The following is a 16815-nucleotide window of genomic DNA, read 5'->3' as shown; positions in this document are numbered from 1 at the left end:
CTCAGCGCTGCTGTGGCTCATTGCCCGACAGTCACCTCCAGTCCGTGGCTCTTAACGTGCAAGAATGGTGTCCTGCCACGACCCCATCCCTCCTGGCATGGCAGCTCTGGGCTCTGCCCCAAGCAGGCTGGCCACACACTCCCACCTTGCTTGACACCCACCTTCTACTTGCCTGCACCTTACCCTGACATCTGCAGGGCTGGGTCCTTCAAGTTGGGTCTCATTTTAATTGTTGCTTTCTTGAAGAGACTTCTCTTGACCACCTCCCAAGAAACAGGGCCACCTGCCTCCCTGCCCCACCTGCACCCCAGCTTGAGTTCATGGAGGCAGAAGAGGTGTTGATGACCGGCCCGTGGAAATAGGTGGCGTGCTCAAGCCAGGCCATGGAGGAGAGTGGTAAAGAGGGAGCTCTTTGCAATAGCATGAGCAAGGTTAGGAGACTCTGCCAGGCACAGTAGGGACCTCCTCTGCCCCATGACAGGCCATCGCAGGGGATGAGGGTTACCTGACAAAGACAGAGGCAGGAAGCTGGGTATGAACACCCCACCCTCCCACTCCTCCTGCCCCTGATCTCAAGTCCAGCTTCCCATTGGCCAAATCCAGTCAGATGCCAGGGGGCAAGGGAGGCCAGGGATCTAGCCTTAGAGTTCAGAAGCTGTCATCCTGGCCACAGAGTAAGGTATAGACACTGGACAGGGGCTGGAGGACCATCTAGAATTGCTCTGCACAGTGGGGGCTTCCTTTGGGGGTACCAGAGAGGGCAGAGATGCACCCAGGGTGAAGAACAGTGGGAGCCCCAAGGAAGAAGGTCATGGGTTCCCTTCCCCTCAAAGCCCACCAAACAGAATGTGTCCCTCACTGCAGCAATGGTGTATAGCCTCATTGCTCTTCTGTTCCCACTAGCTGGATGGGGCCAAAGCATTTGGGTGTGGCTGCTGGGCCCTGCCTGGGCAGGGAGTGGGGCAGGATGGGGAGCTGGGCAGATCTCTGAAGGCCCCCGAAGTAGCCTGGTCCCAGCAGAAGGGACTTGAGGTGTGACTCTGGCAGGCCCATGGGGGTGACAGCTGTCACTTGTTTCCTGACTCCCCCACCACCCACAGGAGTCAATCTAAGCAACATTGTAAAGATGACGCCGAAAGTCTCTGCAGATGGACTCCAGGAGCCCACACATGACGTCCTGCAGGTAAGAGGGGGCAGCCCATGTTGGCCTTACATGCTGAGTCCCACATCGCCTCTTAATTCTGTCAGGGGCATCTTTTCCCTGATTCCCACTGATTCCCAGTGGCAGACACAGACTCAGAAGGTCAGAGCCTGCCTGGCAAGCACAGGCAAACCCGAGTTTGCAGCCAGGGCTCCCAGAGTCAATGTCTTAGGGCCTCTCAGGGGTCGCCATGCTCTGCCCACACACCCACATGCCACAGTCTGAGACTGGAGCAGACGGCGTAGGCAGGAGTGGATAACACTCCAAGCCTAAGGGGTAGACAGTGTTCATTTTTGTTCTGGTGTTGGGAGCCTTGGGTGGAGGGCGCCTTGGAGGAGCCTCTTTCCTGCCTCCCAGTCACTGAGTTTGCTCAGAAAAATGGACAGGAATCCCAGGAAAAGAGAGTGGGATCATAGTAAGGCTGTCATTTACTGAGCACTGACTATTTTCTGGCAGGTTACAGCCCATCCCCTTAGCACTTAAACTGGCCTGTGAGGGTGGTGATGTCATCCCTGGCTTTCTGGTGGGGAAGCGAAGGCCCAGAGCCTGCCCTTGCTCTCCAGTGATCCAGACAGGGAAAGCACAGCTCACAGAGGTTAAGTCCTTTCCTTAAGGTCATCCATCAAACTGGTAAGCTGTTGGTAAAATGTAGAAAGTTCTAGTGTTTATTGAGAACCAGCTGTGGACTTAGTTCTATGCTAGGCACTTTCCTCATGCTGTCTCAGTTATTTTCCCAAAGATATCTGCAGGGTTGGGCTTATTACCCCCCATTTAACAGATGGGAAAATTGAGATCCAAAGAAAAATTATGATGCACTTTGCAGCAAAGAGCATAGGGGTAAAAGAGGAAGTTGGAGGAGACAGTCCTGGGTGTGAACCTAATTCTACTTCAGGGCAGTTGCTTACTTCTCCCTGTCCTCAACTTCCTCACTATCTCCTACCTTGCAGAGGTTTTGTGAAAATTATCTTATGGTCTTTTGACTATCTTTGCTACTGAGGATAAATATGTTTTAAAATGAGCCTCTCTCCTGGCAATTTTTCTATTGGGTTGCTCATGTTATTGATTTGTAGGTGTCCTTTATATATGAAGGCTCTCAACAAAAATAGTCTCTAAGAATCAAAGTACTTCTTAAGTACTTGGCATTGTGTTAAATTCTTAAAACGTGTTATCTCAATCTATGATTAGTCCATTTTGCTGATCAGGAATCTGAGGCTTCCCAAAGATAAATGATTTACCTCTGGTGAGGGATAGAGATGTGTCCAGACCCAGGTCCCTCTCCCAGGGTAGCTAAGCTCAGAGAATGGCCCTGCTGCCTTCTACCAGCAGTACAGGAAACTCCTTGTTTGTTTACAATCTTTGTCCTTTATTCTTTTTAATTTGACTTTTGAAATTTTATCTTATTTTTTAATTGAAGTATAGTTGATTTACAATGTTGTGTTAGTTTCAGGTGTAGAGCAAAATGATCCAGTTGTACATATGTATACATATTATATATATATTCTTTTTTATAAAATTTTATTTTTCATTGCAGAAGAACATGAACACATTCTTGGCATAAAAGATTCAAACAATATTCAAGCATTTGTAGTAAAATCTGAAAGTCCCTGTCCTGTCTCTCCTACCAATCCCATTCTCACCTTCCAGAGGGGTGGCACCATGAGCATGGAAGTTCACATCCAACCAGAGAGAAATTAGAGAGTTAAAAACTCTAGTTCAAAAAGATACATCCACCCCAGTGTTCATAGCAGCGCTCTTTACAATAGCCAAGACATGGAAGCAACCTAAGTGTCTATCGACAGATGACTAGATAAAGAAGATATAGTGTATGTGTACACACACACACACACACACACACACACACACACACAGTGGAATACTACTGCCATTTGCAGCAATATGGTTGGACGTAGGGATTATCATACCACGTGAAGTAAGTCAAACAGAAGGACAAATATATCACTGATACGTAGAATCTAAAGAATGATACAAATCGACTTATTCACAAATAGAAATAGACTCACAGACATAGAAAACAAACTTATGGTTACTAAAGGGGAAAAGGATAGGGAAAAAATTAGGAGTTTGGGATTAGCAGATACAAACTACTATATATAAAATAGATGAACAACGAGGACCTACTATATAAAACAGGGACAACTATATTCAATATTGTATAGTAACCTATAGTGGAAAAGAACCTGAAAAAGAATAGCTCTCTCTCTATATATATATTTAAAAATTTTTTAGGGGGAAAGCAAATAGTTTTATTTATCTATTTATTTATTTATTTGTTTGTTTGTTTGTTTAATGGAGGTACTGGGGATTGAACCCAGGACCTCATGTGTGCTAAGCACACACTCTACCACTTGAGTTGTATCCTCCCCCTGTATATTTATATATATACACAACTGAATCACTTTGCTGCATATCTGAAACTAACACAGTATTGTAAGTTAACCATACTTCAGTGAAAAAAATGGTTGCCAGTAAAACTGGGATGAAGTCTGGAACTCTTTGAATAGAAACTAGTCCAGTTTTATACATGAAAGTTCCAGAATAAAAGCCATCAGTCACAGAGACACAGAAAATGACCCCCAGGGTTGGTGGCCCAAGTCCCTGTCACCATGCTGACTTGTCACAGATGGAGCACAGCTGGCCCTACCACCTCTGCTTTAGCAACTGTGCTCTCCTCATCCAGTAGTGGGGTCTAGGGGAGTGACAGGCAGCACCTAGAGACCATGGAGATGATGACCATAGCCAGCCAACTCAAGGACTGGGCTTTCTAATAAGATCCAAGACAAGAAGAGATTTCCTGAAATTTGACAGATACTAGTGTGCAAATTTTGCTCATTTTCTTTGCCTTTCTTATCTGACTGAACATAGAGTGGTTGTAACTCCCATATTGTGTGTTCTCAGTGGCACTTGTATCACAAGCTTTTTAAGTTTCTTGCAGTATTTCTGCCAAAAGGCCAGATCCTCTTTTTGGTTTTGGTTTTGTGGTTAAATATTCATAACATAAAATCTACCATCTTAACCATTTCTAAGTACACAGTTCAGTGGCATTAAGTATATTCACATTATTGTGCAGCCATCATGCCAGACTGAAACTCTGTCCCTGTTAACTAACTGCCCATCCCCCTCCTCCCAGCCCTGGCATCCACCATTCTACTTTCTGTCTCTGAATGCGACTACTCTACAGACCTCATACAAGGAGAATCATACAGTATTTGACCTTTTGTGACTGGCTCATTTCACTTAGCATAATGTCCTCAAGGTTCATCCATGTTGTAATATTTGTCAGAATTTCGTTCCTTTTTAAGGCTGAATAATATTCCATTGTATGGATATACCCTATTTTGTTTATCCATTCATCCATTAATGGACAGTGGGGTTGCTTCTGCCTTTTGACTCCTGTGAATGATGCTGCTGTGAACATGGGTGTACAGACATCTGAAACCCTGCTTTCAGTTCTTTGGGATGTATACTCAGAAGTGGAATTGCTGGATCTCCTTGTTTAATTTTTTGAGGAACCACCATACTGTTTTCCACAGCAGCTGCACCATTTTATATTCTCAGCGACAGTGCACAGGGTTCGAATTTCTCCATATTCTCACCAACACTTGTTATTTTCAGGTCTTTTGTGGGATTTTTTGTTTTGTTTTGTTTTTTCTTAGTAGTAGTCACCATAATGAGTGTGATGGTATTTCATTGTGGTTTTGACGTGCATTTCCCTAGTAATGTTGAGCATCTTTTCATATCCTTAGTGGCCATTTGCATATCTTCTTTTTTTTATTTGTTTGTTTTCTCTTTTGAGGGGAGGGGTAATTACGTTTTATTTATTTATGTTTTTAATGGAGATACTGGGGACTGAACCCAGGACCTCATGCTAAGCACGCACTCTACCACTGAGCTGTACCCTTCCCTCTATGTATCTTCTTTAAAAAAACATGTATTCAAGTCACACACTCTGGGGTTAACCTATTTCTTAATATTCTGTTTCGTCATAACGTATGCTCAGTAAAGTCCACTAGTCTGAGCTCAGCGAGGGTTGACCGAGAAGCATTCTTGTCTTTCATGGTAGTCGAGGCCAAATCAAAGCCCTTTGAACTGATGATGTCTGTAGACCCACCCTCACCAGAGCTGGATGCAAATGATACCTTAAGCTCCAGGGGTGTAGGCTCCTCTTGAGCTTGTGACTTTCATTATAAGTTTTTCCCCCAAGGGCTTAGAGTTGACTGTGGGTGAACCAAGCGTGTGTATAGTGTGGTTTCATTTGGCAGATGCTTGGTAAATATTTGTGGAGTGAATGAGAGAGACAAACAGGAGACATCTGATAATGTGCAAGGCTGGTGAAGGTGGCTTTCGCCTCCCTGGGAGAGCTGGCTGTTGGCAGGTGTATCATTTCGTTATGGCTGCATAACAAACAACCCAAAACAATAGCCATTTGGTTGTTTCTTGCGATTTGGTTGGGTTGACTGAACTCAGCTGGACAGTTCTTCTGCAGGTCTCACTTGGGGCCTCTCATGCCACAGCACCCAGGGCTAGAATGTTTAATACGCCTGCACTCATGTGTGTGGCTCCTTGGCAGGGACACAGAGGGCGGGGCCTCTCTCTCTACATGGCCTCTCAAGCTCAAGGCTCCTAAAAGCACAGGTGCGGAAGCTGCCACAGCTGGAACTGGCCCCACCAAACTGCCACCACAGGCCCAGATCCCTGGGGAGGGAATCCCACAGGGATGCCACACTGTCCCCGTGGCCCTCTTTGGACTGAGCTGACATGGAGGATTCTCCCATGTTCCATAGGCTCTGGATGACCTGCAGGAGTCTGTGACCCGCTCTGACCTGCAGGAGGCATCAGCACACCTCACCCGCTTTTGCGAGCAGTGCGAGCAGCACAAGGCCTGCCGCTTTCTGGCAGCTGAGAAGGGGGCCTACCCCATCCTCCTTGCCACCTGGAAGTTGGCTGCCACAGGTGACCAAGGCCTCCTGCTCCAGGCCCTCAATGCCCTGTCAGCCCTGACTGATGGCCAGCCCGACCTCCTAGACTCCCAGGGGCTGCAGTTGCTGGTGGCCACGCTGGCCGGGAATACCGACTTGACCAACGTGACCTGCTCTGGGATCCGCTGTGTGCGCCATGCCTGCCTGAAGCACGAGCAGAATCGGCAGAGCCTGGTGAAGGCTGGTGTGCTGCCCCTGCTGACCGGCGCTATCACCCAGCACAGCCACTGTGCCGACGTGGTCAGGGAGGCCTGCTGGGCCCTACGTGTTATGACCTTCGATGATGACATCCGTGTGCCCTTTGGCCATGCCCATGACCATGCCAAGATGATCGTGCAGGAGAATGGAGGCTTGAGGGTGCTCATTGAGGCTGCCAAAGGTAGGAGCAGATATTTCAAGAGTGGGAATCAGGGCTTAGGACTGCTTCAGGCATGGCTGGCTCCAGGCTCCACTTGTCTGTCAGCTTGATCCCACTTGCATGCCAGCCCTAGCAGAACAGTGTCTTTACTCCTGGTTGCTCCAGGAAAGTCCCAAGCCAGTACTCAATGGCCAGGACCAGGTTCCATGCTCATCTCTAGGGCCATTTGGGGAGGGGGCATGGCTCTGTCTAACAACACAGACTGAGGGAAGGGAGGACTCACCAAAGGGAAAAAAGAAGGGTACTGTTTCCTGAAGATGGGAAGTGTTGCTGGCACTCACTGTGGCTGCTCCCAGGTGGAGGTTTACACTTTAGTTCATACTTGGCCACAAATTCTTGTGCATGTCCACGTGTCTGACTCCGGGGTGACCCTGATGAGACAGCCACGGGAGGTCACAACACTGACATTTGGGCACCAGAACCCCTGCCCCCTGCCCACTGCATCCACTGGAAAAGGCCTGACTGGGGTCTGCTGCACAGAAGGTGCTAGAAGAATGAGTTCCCCTTCTCAGCCTGCCCTGTGGCTCTGGCTCTGTGGCCAGGACTATGTGCATGACTCTGGCCTTGTATACGGGGTAGATGGGCCTGCCTTGGTCTCCTCTCCACACCTCTGGAGAGGGTGGAAATGAGGCCTGACCATCTGCAAAATCAGGCTGCTTTTCCAAGGGAAAGTTTGCATCTTCCCTGTTTACGTATAGGAGCTCATATCAGTCAGGATGCTATGAGAGAGACAGAACCTTTAGGATGTGTATGTGTGTATATGTGTATACGAATGTGTATTTTTGTATATATGTGTATGTATATGTGTGTATATATGGGGGGAGCAGGGAGAGAAAGAGAGAGAGAGGAGAGAGATTTATTGCAAGGAATTGGCTCACGTGGTTGTGGGGCTTTCGAGTCTGAAATCCATGAAGCGGGCCATAGGCTCAGGCTGGAGCCAACACCTCAGTCCACTGGCAAGTTTCTTCCTCTTCAGGGAGACCTCTGTTTCCTTCTTGAGGCCTGCCGCTGATTGGATGCAGCCCACTCAGACCATCAAGGATCATCTCTTTTATTTACAGTCAGCTGGTCATGGATGTCACCACATCTAGAGAATACCTCCATGGCACACCCAGATTAGTGTTCATGGAGTCACTGGGGGCTACAGCCTGGCCAGGGGGACATATGAACTGATCATTACTGAGCTCTGTGTCTCTGTGGCTCTCTGCATCCCCCCTGCCCCACACTCCCAACCCCCTAACTACCCCCTCATCAGCCTCAAGTCGGGCCTCTCCTTGGTGCCTCTGAGCTCTGTCTTCAGCATCTGTGTTCAATTTTGCCCCAGTCAACTCTACCCATATGTCCCTCTGCAACTTCTAGGTGTCCTGTTGCACTTGGAAAGGTCATTCCCAACCCAAGATCACAAAAATAGTCCCGGATGTTTTATTATAGCACTATTATGGATTTCTTTTTTTAGTCAAGATCATCAGTCTGTCTGGAATTTATCTGGGACACTGTGGAGGGGAAGGCACATTCTTGTGTCTCCCCAAGGAGCCAGCAGGGGGCACCACAGGCCCAGGCAGCCTCTGGTGTTCCTTGGGGCCCTCCCCATACAAGTGGCCACACGGCCAGGCAGAGGGGCCAGGCTTCCCGGGCAGAGCGGGATTCGAACCATGGCTGGTTCTCCCACTCCTCACCCCGGTGGCTTCTCCTCCCCTCTCCCTGCAGCATTTCCTGACAACCCCAGCATCCTGAGTGAGCTCTGCAGCACCCTGTCCCGCCTGGCTGTCCGCAACGAGTTCTGCCAGGAGGTTGTCGACCTTGGGGGCCTCAGCATCCTAGTGGCCCTGCTGGCCGACTGCAACGACCACCAGGTGGGCATCTGGAGCAGTATGAGGGAGCAAAGCCCTTGCACCTGAGTTTCAATTTGTCATTTCTCTCAGTCCCTGGGGAAGGCTCTGGGCCTCCCAGTGAACTCTGACCCTTTGGGCCCCAGCCAGCCACACAGGCTTGAGTCAGAACACGCTGGCCCTGTCCACTGACCCCAGAACCAAAGTTCGATTTTCACTTCTCATGACCCATGAGAAGGAACTAAAGTCTGCAGGGAAAACAAACCCACTCACCCTCTCTCATTGTCCTTTAGCATCTTTGGATTTTTTCAACCAAAGTGGATGGGAGGACAGAGTGAATGTGATCAGGGGCTGGCCCAGACCCCAGCTCAGGTGTGTGCTTGAGTGAGGCCCACCTGTGCTCTAGTTGCTGGTCTGAGCCACATGTCCCTTTCTGTATGTTGAAGGGGTGGTGTCAGAGTCATCCAAAAGCAGGTGGCCTGAACTCCAGGGTCCACCTCCCCAAGCCTCCCCTGCCTTCTCTACACAGAAAGTGATAAATAACCTTGCTGTTATATGCTACCTGCATGCCCCAGGGTGACCCCACATGCCCAGGCAGCAGACATTGAAACAGCTCCAGACCCTCCCTTTAGACCCACCCCCAACAATCCAGCAACCAAACAGTTAGTGTCTGGGGCTGGCTAGGGGTGACCTATGTGTCACCTCCCTTCAGGACCTTGTGAAACAAGTGCTAAGTGCCCTGAGGGCCATCGCAGGCAACGATGATGTGAAGGATGCCATCGTCCGCGCCGGCGGGACTGAATCCATTGTGGCTGCCATGACCCGGCACCTGGCCAGCCCCCAGGTACCCACCTTGGGGTTGGGGGAGGGCCACATAAGGTAGGGCAGCATGGCTGGAGTCCCATATCAGTATCTGTATCTACATAATGGCCTTTCCCATCTTCTGAAGCAGGGCCAGGCCTAGGATGAGGCCAGCCAGCAAGAGGCTGGGGTCAGGGTGACAGGGTGAGTGAGGGCCAGGGTGGGGTGAGCAGGGGGCCTGGGGTGAGACTATCACCCCTAAGAGCTTGGTTGATGCACCCTGGCATCCTTTCTGGGTCCAGTACACAGCAGTCTGTCCAGGTGAGGTCACAGCGCACTCACCTGGGGAGCTGGTGATGATGGAGGGTCTGTCTGCCTCCTCTCAGCCATCCTCGTGACCCATCCCACAGGTGTGTGAGCAGAGCTGTGCGGCCCTGTGCGTCCTGGCCCTGCGCAAGCCAGAGAACAGCCGGGTCATTGTGGAGGGTGGCGGGGCTCTGGCCGCACTTCAGGCCATGAAGGCACACCCGCAGGAGGCTGGCGTGCAGGTAAGCATGAGGGACAGGAGGAGGGGATGGGAGCCTGCTGGGCAGGTGGGGCAACAGGCTGGCGTGCTGGTTGGGGAGGGGGAAGGAGGCAGGCCCTCTTTGTCCCTGTCCCATCTCCATCGTGACCCAAGCCCCAGGGTTTACTTCCTCCTCAGCACCTGAGGTCCTCTATCTACTTTCCCATCCTCCTAAAATGTGCTGAATTCTGCCTGCTGTTGTCTCCTTTCCTGTCCCTTTGCTCTATTTGTGCTTGTTCTTTCCCTTTCCTAACAGTCTCTTTAGAAGGATCTGGGGAGGAGGAGGAGTTGGGGGTACCAGCCGATGGAGATCTGCTGGCGTTTGGGGAAGGTTCCCTGCCCCACCTTGGGCTACTGCTTTGTGTTTTTCATGGTGGACCACTGTCCACACCTTGCTGAGGTGTCAGCAGAGCTGAAGTGTAGACAAGCAACGCACATGCCTGCCTGATACCCACACTCCTCCCTGCAGCAGCCCCCAGGGCATTCCCTGCCTCCCACCCTTCATCCCTTCCCCACCCAGGGGCCTCCTTGTGGGTCCTTAGACACACCAGGCTCAGTCCCACTGGGGGCCTTTGCTCTTGCTGCTCCCTCCTCCAGGACACTGTGCCCTTGGCTAGCCCATCCCCTTATCCATCCCTGACCACGCTGGCCAGGCAAGCCCTCACACCTCACATGCTTCTCACCCACTCTCTGACTGCCATGTTAGGATGCTTCTCAGCACCCACGCCCGGCAGATACACAGAGCACAATTGCTGGCTGAGTAACAGTATAATGGACAGATGGACCCTGGGCACAAGCCCGCTCTTTCCACTGTCTCCCTGCCCTCCTCCCCTGCAGTCCCTGCCAGGCTCTTGCCAGCCTCAGGGGATATTGCTCTGAGACTTGGGGTCCCATACCTGAGGGATCAGTCCCACCTGGCCACACCCTTGGCTATCCTGAGCTTCAGTCCCCTCACCTGGGAGATGGGGGGATTATCCCTGCTCCCCAGGCTGACAAGAGGATGAAGTGGGGACATGAGTCTAACCTGATGAGTCATAGCCTAGGCACCCGCTGAATATTGGCTGCTCTCAGGTTGTGTTATGAGGACTTTGAGGTCAGAGTCGACTCCACCCCTGGACCCCACCCGTCAGCTCACAGCCACTCACCTTCTGCTCTCCCTTCTAGAAACAGGCCTGCATGCTGATCCGAAACCTGGTGGCCCGCAGCCAAGCCTTCTCACGGCCCATCCTGGAGCTGGGGGCCGAGGCACTCATCTCTCAGGCCCGTGCTGCCCACCGTGACTGTGAGGATGTGGCCAAAGCTGCCCTGCGGGACCTGGGCTGCCACATCGAGCTCCGAGAGCTGTGGACTGGCCAGAAGGGTAACCTGGCACAGTGACCCCAGGCTCAGCCTGGGCCGTGACTCTGGGTGAGTCATGTGACTCAGGAACGGTCAGGAATGGAGGGCTGGGGGGCAGATGGGAATCCAAGTCCTGCCACTCTGCCCCTAGATTCCTCCTCCACGAAGGAGAGGTGTTTTCTGATGGGGATCAGGTATAAGCTAGAGGGTGGGAAGGGAGCAATAGTGATGTGCCTCTACAGCAGAAAGCAGCCCCTGGGTCCCAGCCTCCCTTCACCCTGTTCCCCTCACCAGCTGACAGCATTGGCATCATTTGTCTTGCGCTACCCAACCCTGCCGCCCTTTCCCAGTAGAAGAGCCCCCTAGCATTGCTTGGGGCCAGATGTCTGTCTGAAATAGGGAAACCATTGCTGGCCAGTCTCAAAGCAGGGTAGGGATCCCACTTCTGTTCCTACAAGTCTGTTCTCATCCCTGCTACTATTTTTCTCACCTGTAAAATGAATCACAAATGCCTTGCTCTGCTGAACGGAGGTCAGGGACCAGGGCTCATTTGTCTCCAGGGGTCCCAGGCCAGCCAGTGGTGCCTGGTAATAAACGACTGTTGGTTGAACAATTGGGAGGTCTCTTCCATAGCATTGTGGGGCATGGGGGCTGCAGCCAGTGGCCTCAAAGAACAGAGGAGGGGTGGATGCTTGGGGAGGCCACACATTCACTGAAGAAAGCAAAGGGTTTTGAGAATAGCTTGGGATATATGATTTGCTGTTACCCTCAGAAGGGTGGGCTTCCAGGGCAATGGTCAGACTTGGGATCTGTGGGCGCCAAGGTCGCTGTTTCTGAATGTGCATTGCCTTGGGAGGGCTAGAGGGCTCAACATGTAGCCCCCACTCAGCTCTGTGGGCTTGAGCTAGTGACATAACCTCTCGGAGCCTTGGATTTGATCCTCTGTAAAATGGGGAGTAGGGAGGGGATAGAGTCCTCTCTGAGGGGTGTTGGAGCAGAGCTAGGCACATGGGAGACACCCAATTGTCTAGCTTCAGCACCTGAGTCACCCCAGGAGAACTGTCCTGTGCTTTCCCACCTGGCCACATCGAGGTCCTTGCTCACTGGATGGCTTGGGCAGCCCGCGTTCCCTCTCTGAGCCTCAGCTTCCCCATCTACAGGATGTGTATTGCTGTTGCTGCCCTCAGTGCCCACCCTCACATGTGTCCTGGGGGCTCCCAGGCAGCAGTTCCTGGCAGACTGCTTCCCTGCATTCACACTCGGGGTCATATTGTGGTCGCCTGGCAGCTCCTGTGGCCCACGTGGCCCAGTCAGTCAGGATAGCCTCATGCCCCCTGGTTGGTTCTAGGCACCATGCCTGACACCTCTAGCCCACACACTGGGAGCCCTTCTCATCTCCTCTAGTCCCCACCCCCCTGCTTGTCATTCGTCTCCTCTAGACTGAAGAGTGTCTGAATTTGGTCCTTGACATCAGCTCAAACCCTTTCACAGAAGGCACCAGTTTCTATGGAAATTGGCCTATGGAAATAGCTGGGGGTGGGTACGCATCACCCTGGAACCACCCCTCTGTGGTGTCCAACCTCCCCCACCGCCAGCTGAGTGGGCCCTGCCAGCTCAGTGAGGCTGATGAGAACCTCTGACCCAGTCACTCAGCCCTGACTCCCATCACTGGGGACTCAGCCCATGTGTAGAAGGATCTCACATCTGCTCCAGGCTGCCCTAACTTGACTCCTGGGTTGGCCACCAATGTGGCCTTGGGTCAGTCCTATGACCTTGGAGCAGTCCTCAGCCCTGTGAGCCTCCTGTTTCTTCAGCTGTCTCACAGGGATGGGTGCTGGTAGTCCATTTCGAAGGAAGCCTGTGGTGCCAGCCCCAGGTAATTCCTGCCTAAGCTCTGCTCTCAATCCGCCATTGCCCTCCCCATAAAACCCAACTGTCCTCCAGGCCCTGCCCACCTCCCACCCTCATCTTCTCCATGCTCCCCTTTGATCATGGTTCTAGTCACACCAGCCTCCCCACGGCCCATGAGCTCCATGGGGGCAGGCTCCTGTCTTCCTGCTGTGCACCAGCTTCCCGTAAATATTTTTGAATGTACACCTGAATAAATTAATAAGTACACAGGGCAGTTGGAGGGAAAGCCTCTGCCCAGCAGAGCCAGTCCCCTCCCAGTTCCCAGGCTCCTTCCTGGAGGGGTGGCTCCTGCTTATCAGTCCTTCCCACCTTGCCTGAGGGTGATTTAAGTGGGTGTGGGTCCAGGCCTGTTCAGACATCCCCAGTCTGGGTGGGGCCCCACCTCCAGCTGAAGACCCCACGTTTCACTGAGGTTGGCCATGCCTACATTCCAGTCCCTCCTCTGCCACCTCAGGTGAGCCTCCCCCTCCTCAACTGAAACTGGGCTAAGTGTGTTGCTGCACAGGGCCACAGCCCCCAGTAAGCCTGGCTCAGTGCCCCTCTAAGGAGTGCTTGGCACCCTGTCCTTGTTGATGACAGAAATGGGCTGAGGAGGAGACTGCTACAAGCGAGGGGCCAGCACATCCAGTTCTACCTCTACTGTTGTGTGCTTTTAGAGGAGTGGTCAGACCTCTCTGAGCCTCTAGGAAGCTGAGTGAGGCTGCCTGAGTGAGGCAGATTGCCACAACTAGAAGGCTTGATGTCATCTCTGTTGTGTCCAGGATGTCAAGGATCTGTCCCTCCAGCCAGGGAAAGGCCCAGCGTCCTGGGAAAGGAACACTGTTGCTTTTTAACTGCAAACACATCTCTGAAAGGCATGGCCTGTGAGCACCACTTTCCAGATGAGAAACAGACTCACCAGCTTTCGAGGGCCTGGAGTGGGATGAGAACCCAGCTCGGCCTGCCTCCACGCCCCTCCTCTGTTGCCAGCGTTGCTAACCTGACCTTGGGCAAATGGCTCTGTAGCCTCGGTTGATTAAACCCTGTCACTGTGCCCAGGCCTGGCTCACAGCCGTCATGTCAGATGATTCCTGGGATTCCCAAGAAATAGAGGAAACTTGGTAGGAGGTGGGTACAGAGAGTCAGTGTCCTCCCCAGGGAAAGCCAGGCAGATGGGGAAGAGCTGGGATCCCCCAGACTACCCTAGCCAGGTACTGCCAAGGTGCCCATGGTGGGGGGTGTCAGTTGCTGATGCCAAGAGATACTGCCTGCCATTGTTGGAAGGTGGCAGAGAGGTTGGCTGGTGCCAGCTTACTGACAAGAGAACAGAAGCCAGGGCCCAGCCAGCGCCTCTGGCACCATCAGGAGAGGCAACCCAGTGCTGGGCCACTGCCTGACCCCTACCTCAGTTGGCACTGTCCCTGGGGGTACTGTGGAGCTTCCTGCCTCCCTCCCAAGGCCTGGCAGGTAGGCACTGTGGTGACTCCTCCAGTAGAAACATCTCCCTCTTTGGGTGGCAAACCACACCCATGGTTAGTCTATGTCCACAATCCATTAGGCTATTTACAGAGAGGGAAACAGAAGCCCAGAAAAGGGCAGTTTATCCAACACTCAGTGAGCACTCAGTGGAGACCAACACAGTTGTCTTTTGCTTCATTCATTTTGTTAATGCTCCCATCAACCCTGGGGACTAGTTGGAGAAACCAAGGCAGGGAGTTTTAGTCACCTGCTGAAGATTCTGTGGCTAGCAAGTCAAGAAGAGCAGGGATTCAAACCCAGCCCTGGGCCCTTCCAACAAGGAACACTTGTTTCATGAAGCTCAGTTTTCTCACCTGCAAAGTGGGCACCATCACCCCTATCTGGAAGTCAGGTCATGAGATGGCCTTTGAGAACTGCCTGGCCTCGTGTGGTCCTAACACTCAGTAGGTATTCAGCAGACACAGCTTCCTCTTCTTCTCCAGAGGGCAGACCACAGGTGGGAAATATTTGAGAGGAGACTCATATCAAGCGGGAATATCAGCAGTTGGATGGTAGCCTCAGGTTCCTGACTTGCACTTGTGAGCCCCAGACATTTCCTCAATAGGGGCCCTTTGAAAAGTTATGGATTAAGCATTTAGCAGGGGTCTTGCACAGCCCTGAAACTGGAGACCTTATTACGTCCTAGCTCAGTCTTATTCCCTCCTAGGATTTCCTGGTTCTGTACTTGATCTCCACCAGCCCCAGCCCACACCTAGAGGAAATAAGAGCCAGTATCTGAGAACATTTGTAATCCTCTCTGCTGGAGAGGTTAATGGAGTGCACTTGGTGAATCAGAGAACAGGGTGGCCAATGACACAATGAGACACTGAGGTGTCTCCCTATCCGCAAAGAATCCCGTGACCCCACATCTTACAGAAAAGCTGGGGCTCACAGGCAAAATGTGACTTGCTGACAGTTAAATGCTTCCACCAGGTTAAAGCAAGTTCTGGAATATAAATTCTCTCAGGCAAGCAGCCCCAGAGAGGAAAGATCAAAGTGTAGGATTCATTGTCCTGTGAGGAAATCGAGGATCATAAGTGCCTTGCTTAAGGTTGTGAGGTCGGACCTCATGGCACTGTGGTTAGGATTCAGTTAATTCATCAAAGTCTTAGCAGGGAGGTCCAGCTACAGGGATGTGGAAATTTTGATCCTGAGGAGAAGCTTGAACTCGGAGAAGTCAAACATTTCCAGAAAATCATAAAGCGCATGAGTAGGATTCCATCTATTTCCACGTCTTCGCACTACCCGGAGCTGCAGATGGCAGCTGAATGACCTCCAGCGAGACTCTACCCTCTCCGTATCATTTGCAGGGGAATACAGGATAGAAAGAAGATGAAGAAATAACTACGAGTCCTTCGACCGTGATGGCCAAGTTCACGGCCCACCTTGGAGGTCCTGCTTCTGCGCTTGGTGGCCAGAGGGCCTGACTTCGCCACAGTCTCAAGGGACCCTGTGCGGGACTCCGAGGCCACCTCCGGCCACCGAGCTCAGGGCCAAACTCTGCACCTCCTACGCTCCAAATCTTGGCCAGGGCGCACCGCCCATGGCCCCTGCGACTGGCCGCGAGGCTTGCCCATCTTTGGTTTTGCAGCCAATCTCCGTCACCCTCCAGGCTACGCCCTCCGTTCCTCTCGTGCCAGTCGCGCCAGCTTCCTCGGAGCCCCGCCCTTGCTCCCCGGCGATTGGTCATTATGGCTGCCCGTTTTCTCCAAGAGTTCCAATCTTCACCTGCCCCCAGGCCCTCGCCTCCCAGCTCCTCTCATCCATCGGGACCACCCCCGGCACCCACAGTCTCTCCCAGTAGCCCCGCCTCTACCCATGATTGATTGGCTTCAGGGGCTGTCCTTCTGTTTCATGCCCACCAATCTCTGCTGTCTCCAGAGATGATTGGCTAGAATCAGAGTCCGGCGTGGACCCCTCCCGCGGCGCGCGCCGAGGGTGCGCGAGGCGGGGCTGTGGTGGCTGGAGGTGGCGGCGGCGGCGGCGGCGGCGGCGACGCGTCCCAGCCGGTGAGCAGGCGCGAGGGGCGCGGGGAGCTCGGGATGGCGCAAGCGTCGGTGGGGCCTGCGCCCCTTGGCCCGACCTGGGGCGAGGCACAGTCTTGTCATGGCCCCGGGGTTGGGGCGAACTAGACGGGGCGTGACAGCAGCATCGCGGGAACTGGGAGGTTAAAGCCCACCCCCCGAACCCTCATACCGCGCGTGTGGGGGTCCCCCACAGCTGAATCTGAGCCCTTCACCGTCAGCCCGCACACACCT

The 16815-nt window shown here is 52.6% G+C and overlaps 2 protein-coding genes across 2 annotated transcripts in view; both read left to right on the top strand.

The window, feature by feature from the left end:
* The window catches only part of ARMC6 (armadillo repeat containing 6), a 17269-nt gene extending 5928 nt beyond the window's left edge, over positions 1-11341 (top strand). The window contains exons 3-8 of the mRNA XM_006199159.4: positions 1101-1183; positions 6004-6577; positions 8324-8469; positions 9158-9289; positions 9657-9794; positions 10976-11341. Of these exons, the coding sequence (XP_006199221.2) occupies positions 1101-1183; positions 6004-6577; positions 8324-8469; positions 9158-9289; positions 9657-9794; positions 10976-11188 (1286 nt within the window). The 3' untranslated portion in view covers positions 11189-11341. The remainder of the gene's footprint in view (positions 1-1100; positions 1184-6003; positions 6578-8323; positions 8470-9157; positions 9290-9656; positions 9795-10975) is intronic.
* A 5143-nt stretch (positions 11342-16484) lies between these two features.
* The window catches only part of SLC25A42 (solute carrier family 25 member 42), a 30263-nt gene continuing 29932 nt past the window's right edge, over positions 16485-16815 (top strand). The window contains exon 1 of the mRNA XM_072947319.1: positions 16485-16566. The gene's annotated coding sequence lies outside the window, so the exon portion shown is untranslated. The remainder of the gene's footprint in view (positions 16567-16815) is intronic.

This window comes from Vicugna pacos, chromosome 22 (genome assembly GCF_048564905.1).
Source record: "Vicugna pacos chromosome 22, VicPac4, whole genome shotgun sequence".
NCBI lineage: Eukaryota > Metazoa > Chordata > Mammalia > Artiodactyla > Camelidae > Vicugna > Vicugna pacos.
The sequence above is the reverse complement of the archived record's forward strand: the minus strand, read 5'-3'. Positions and strand labels throughout refer to the sequence as shown.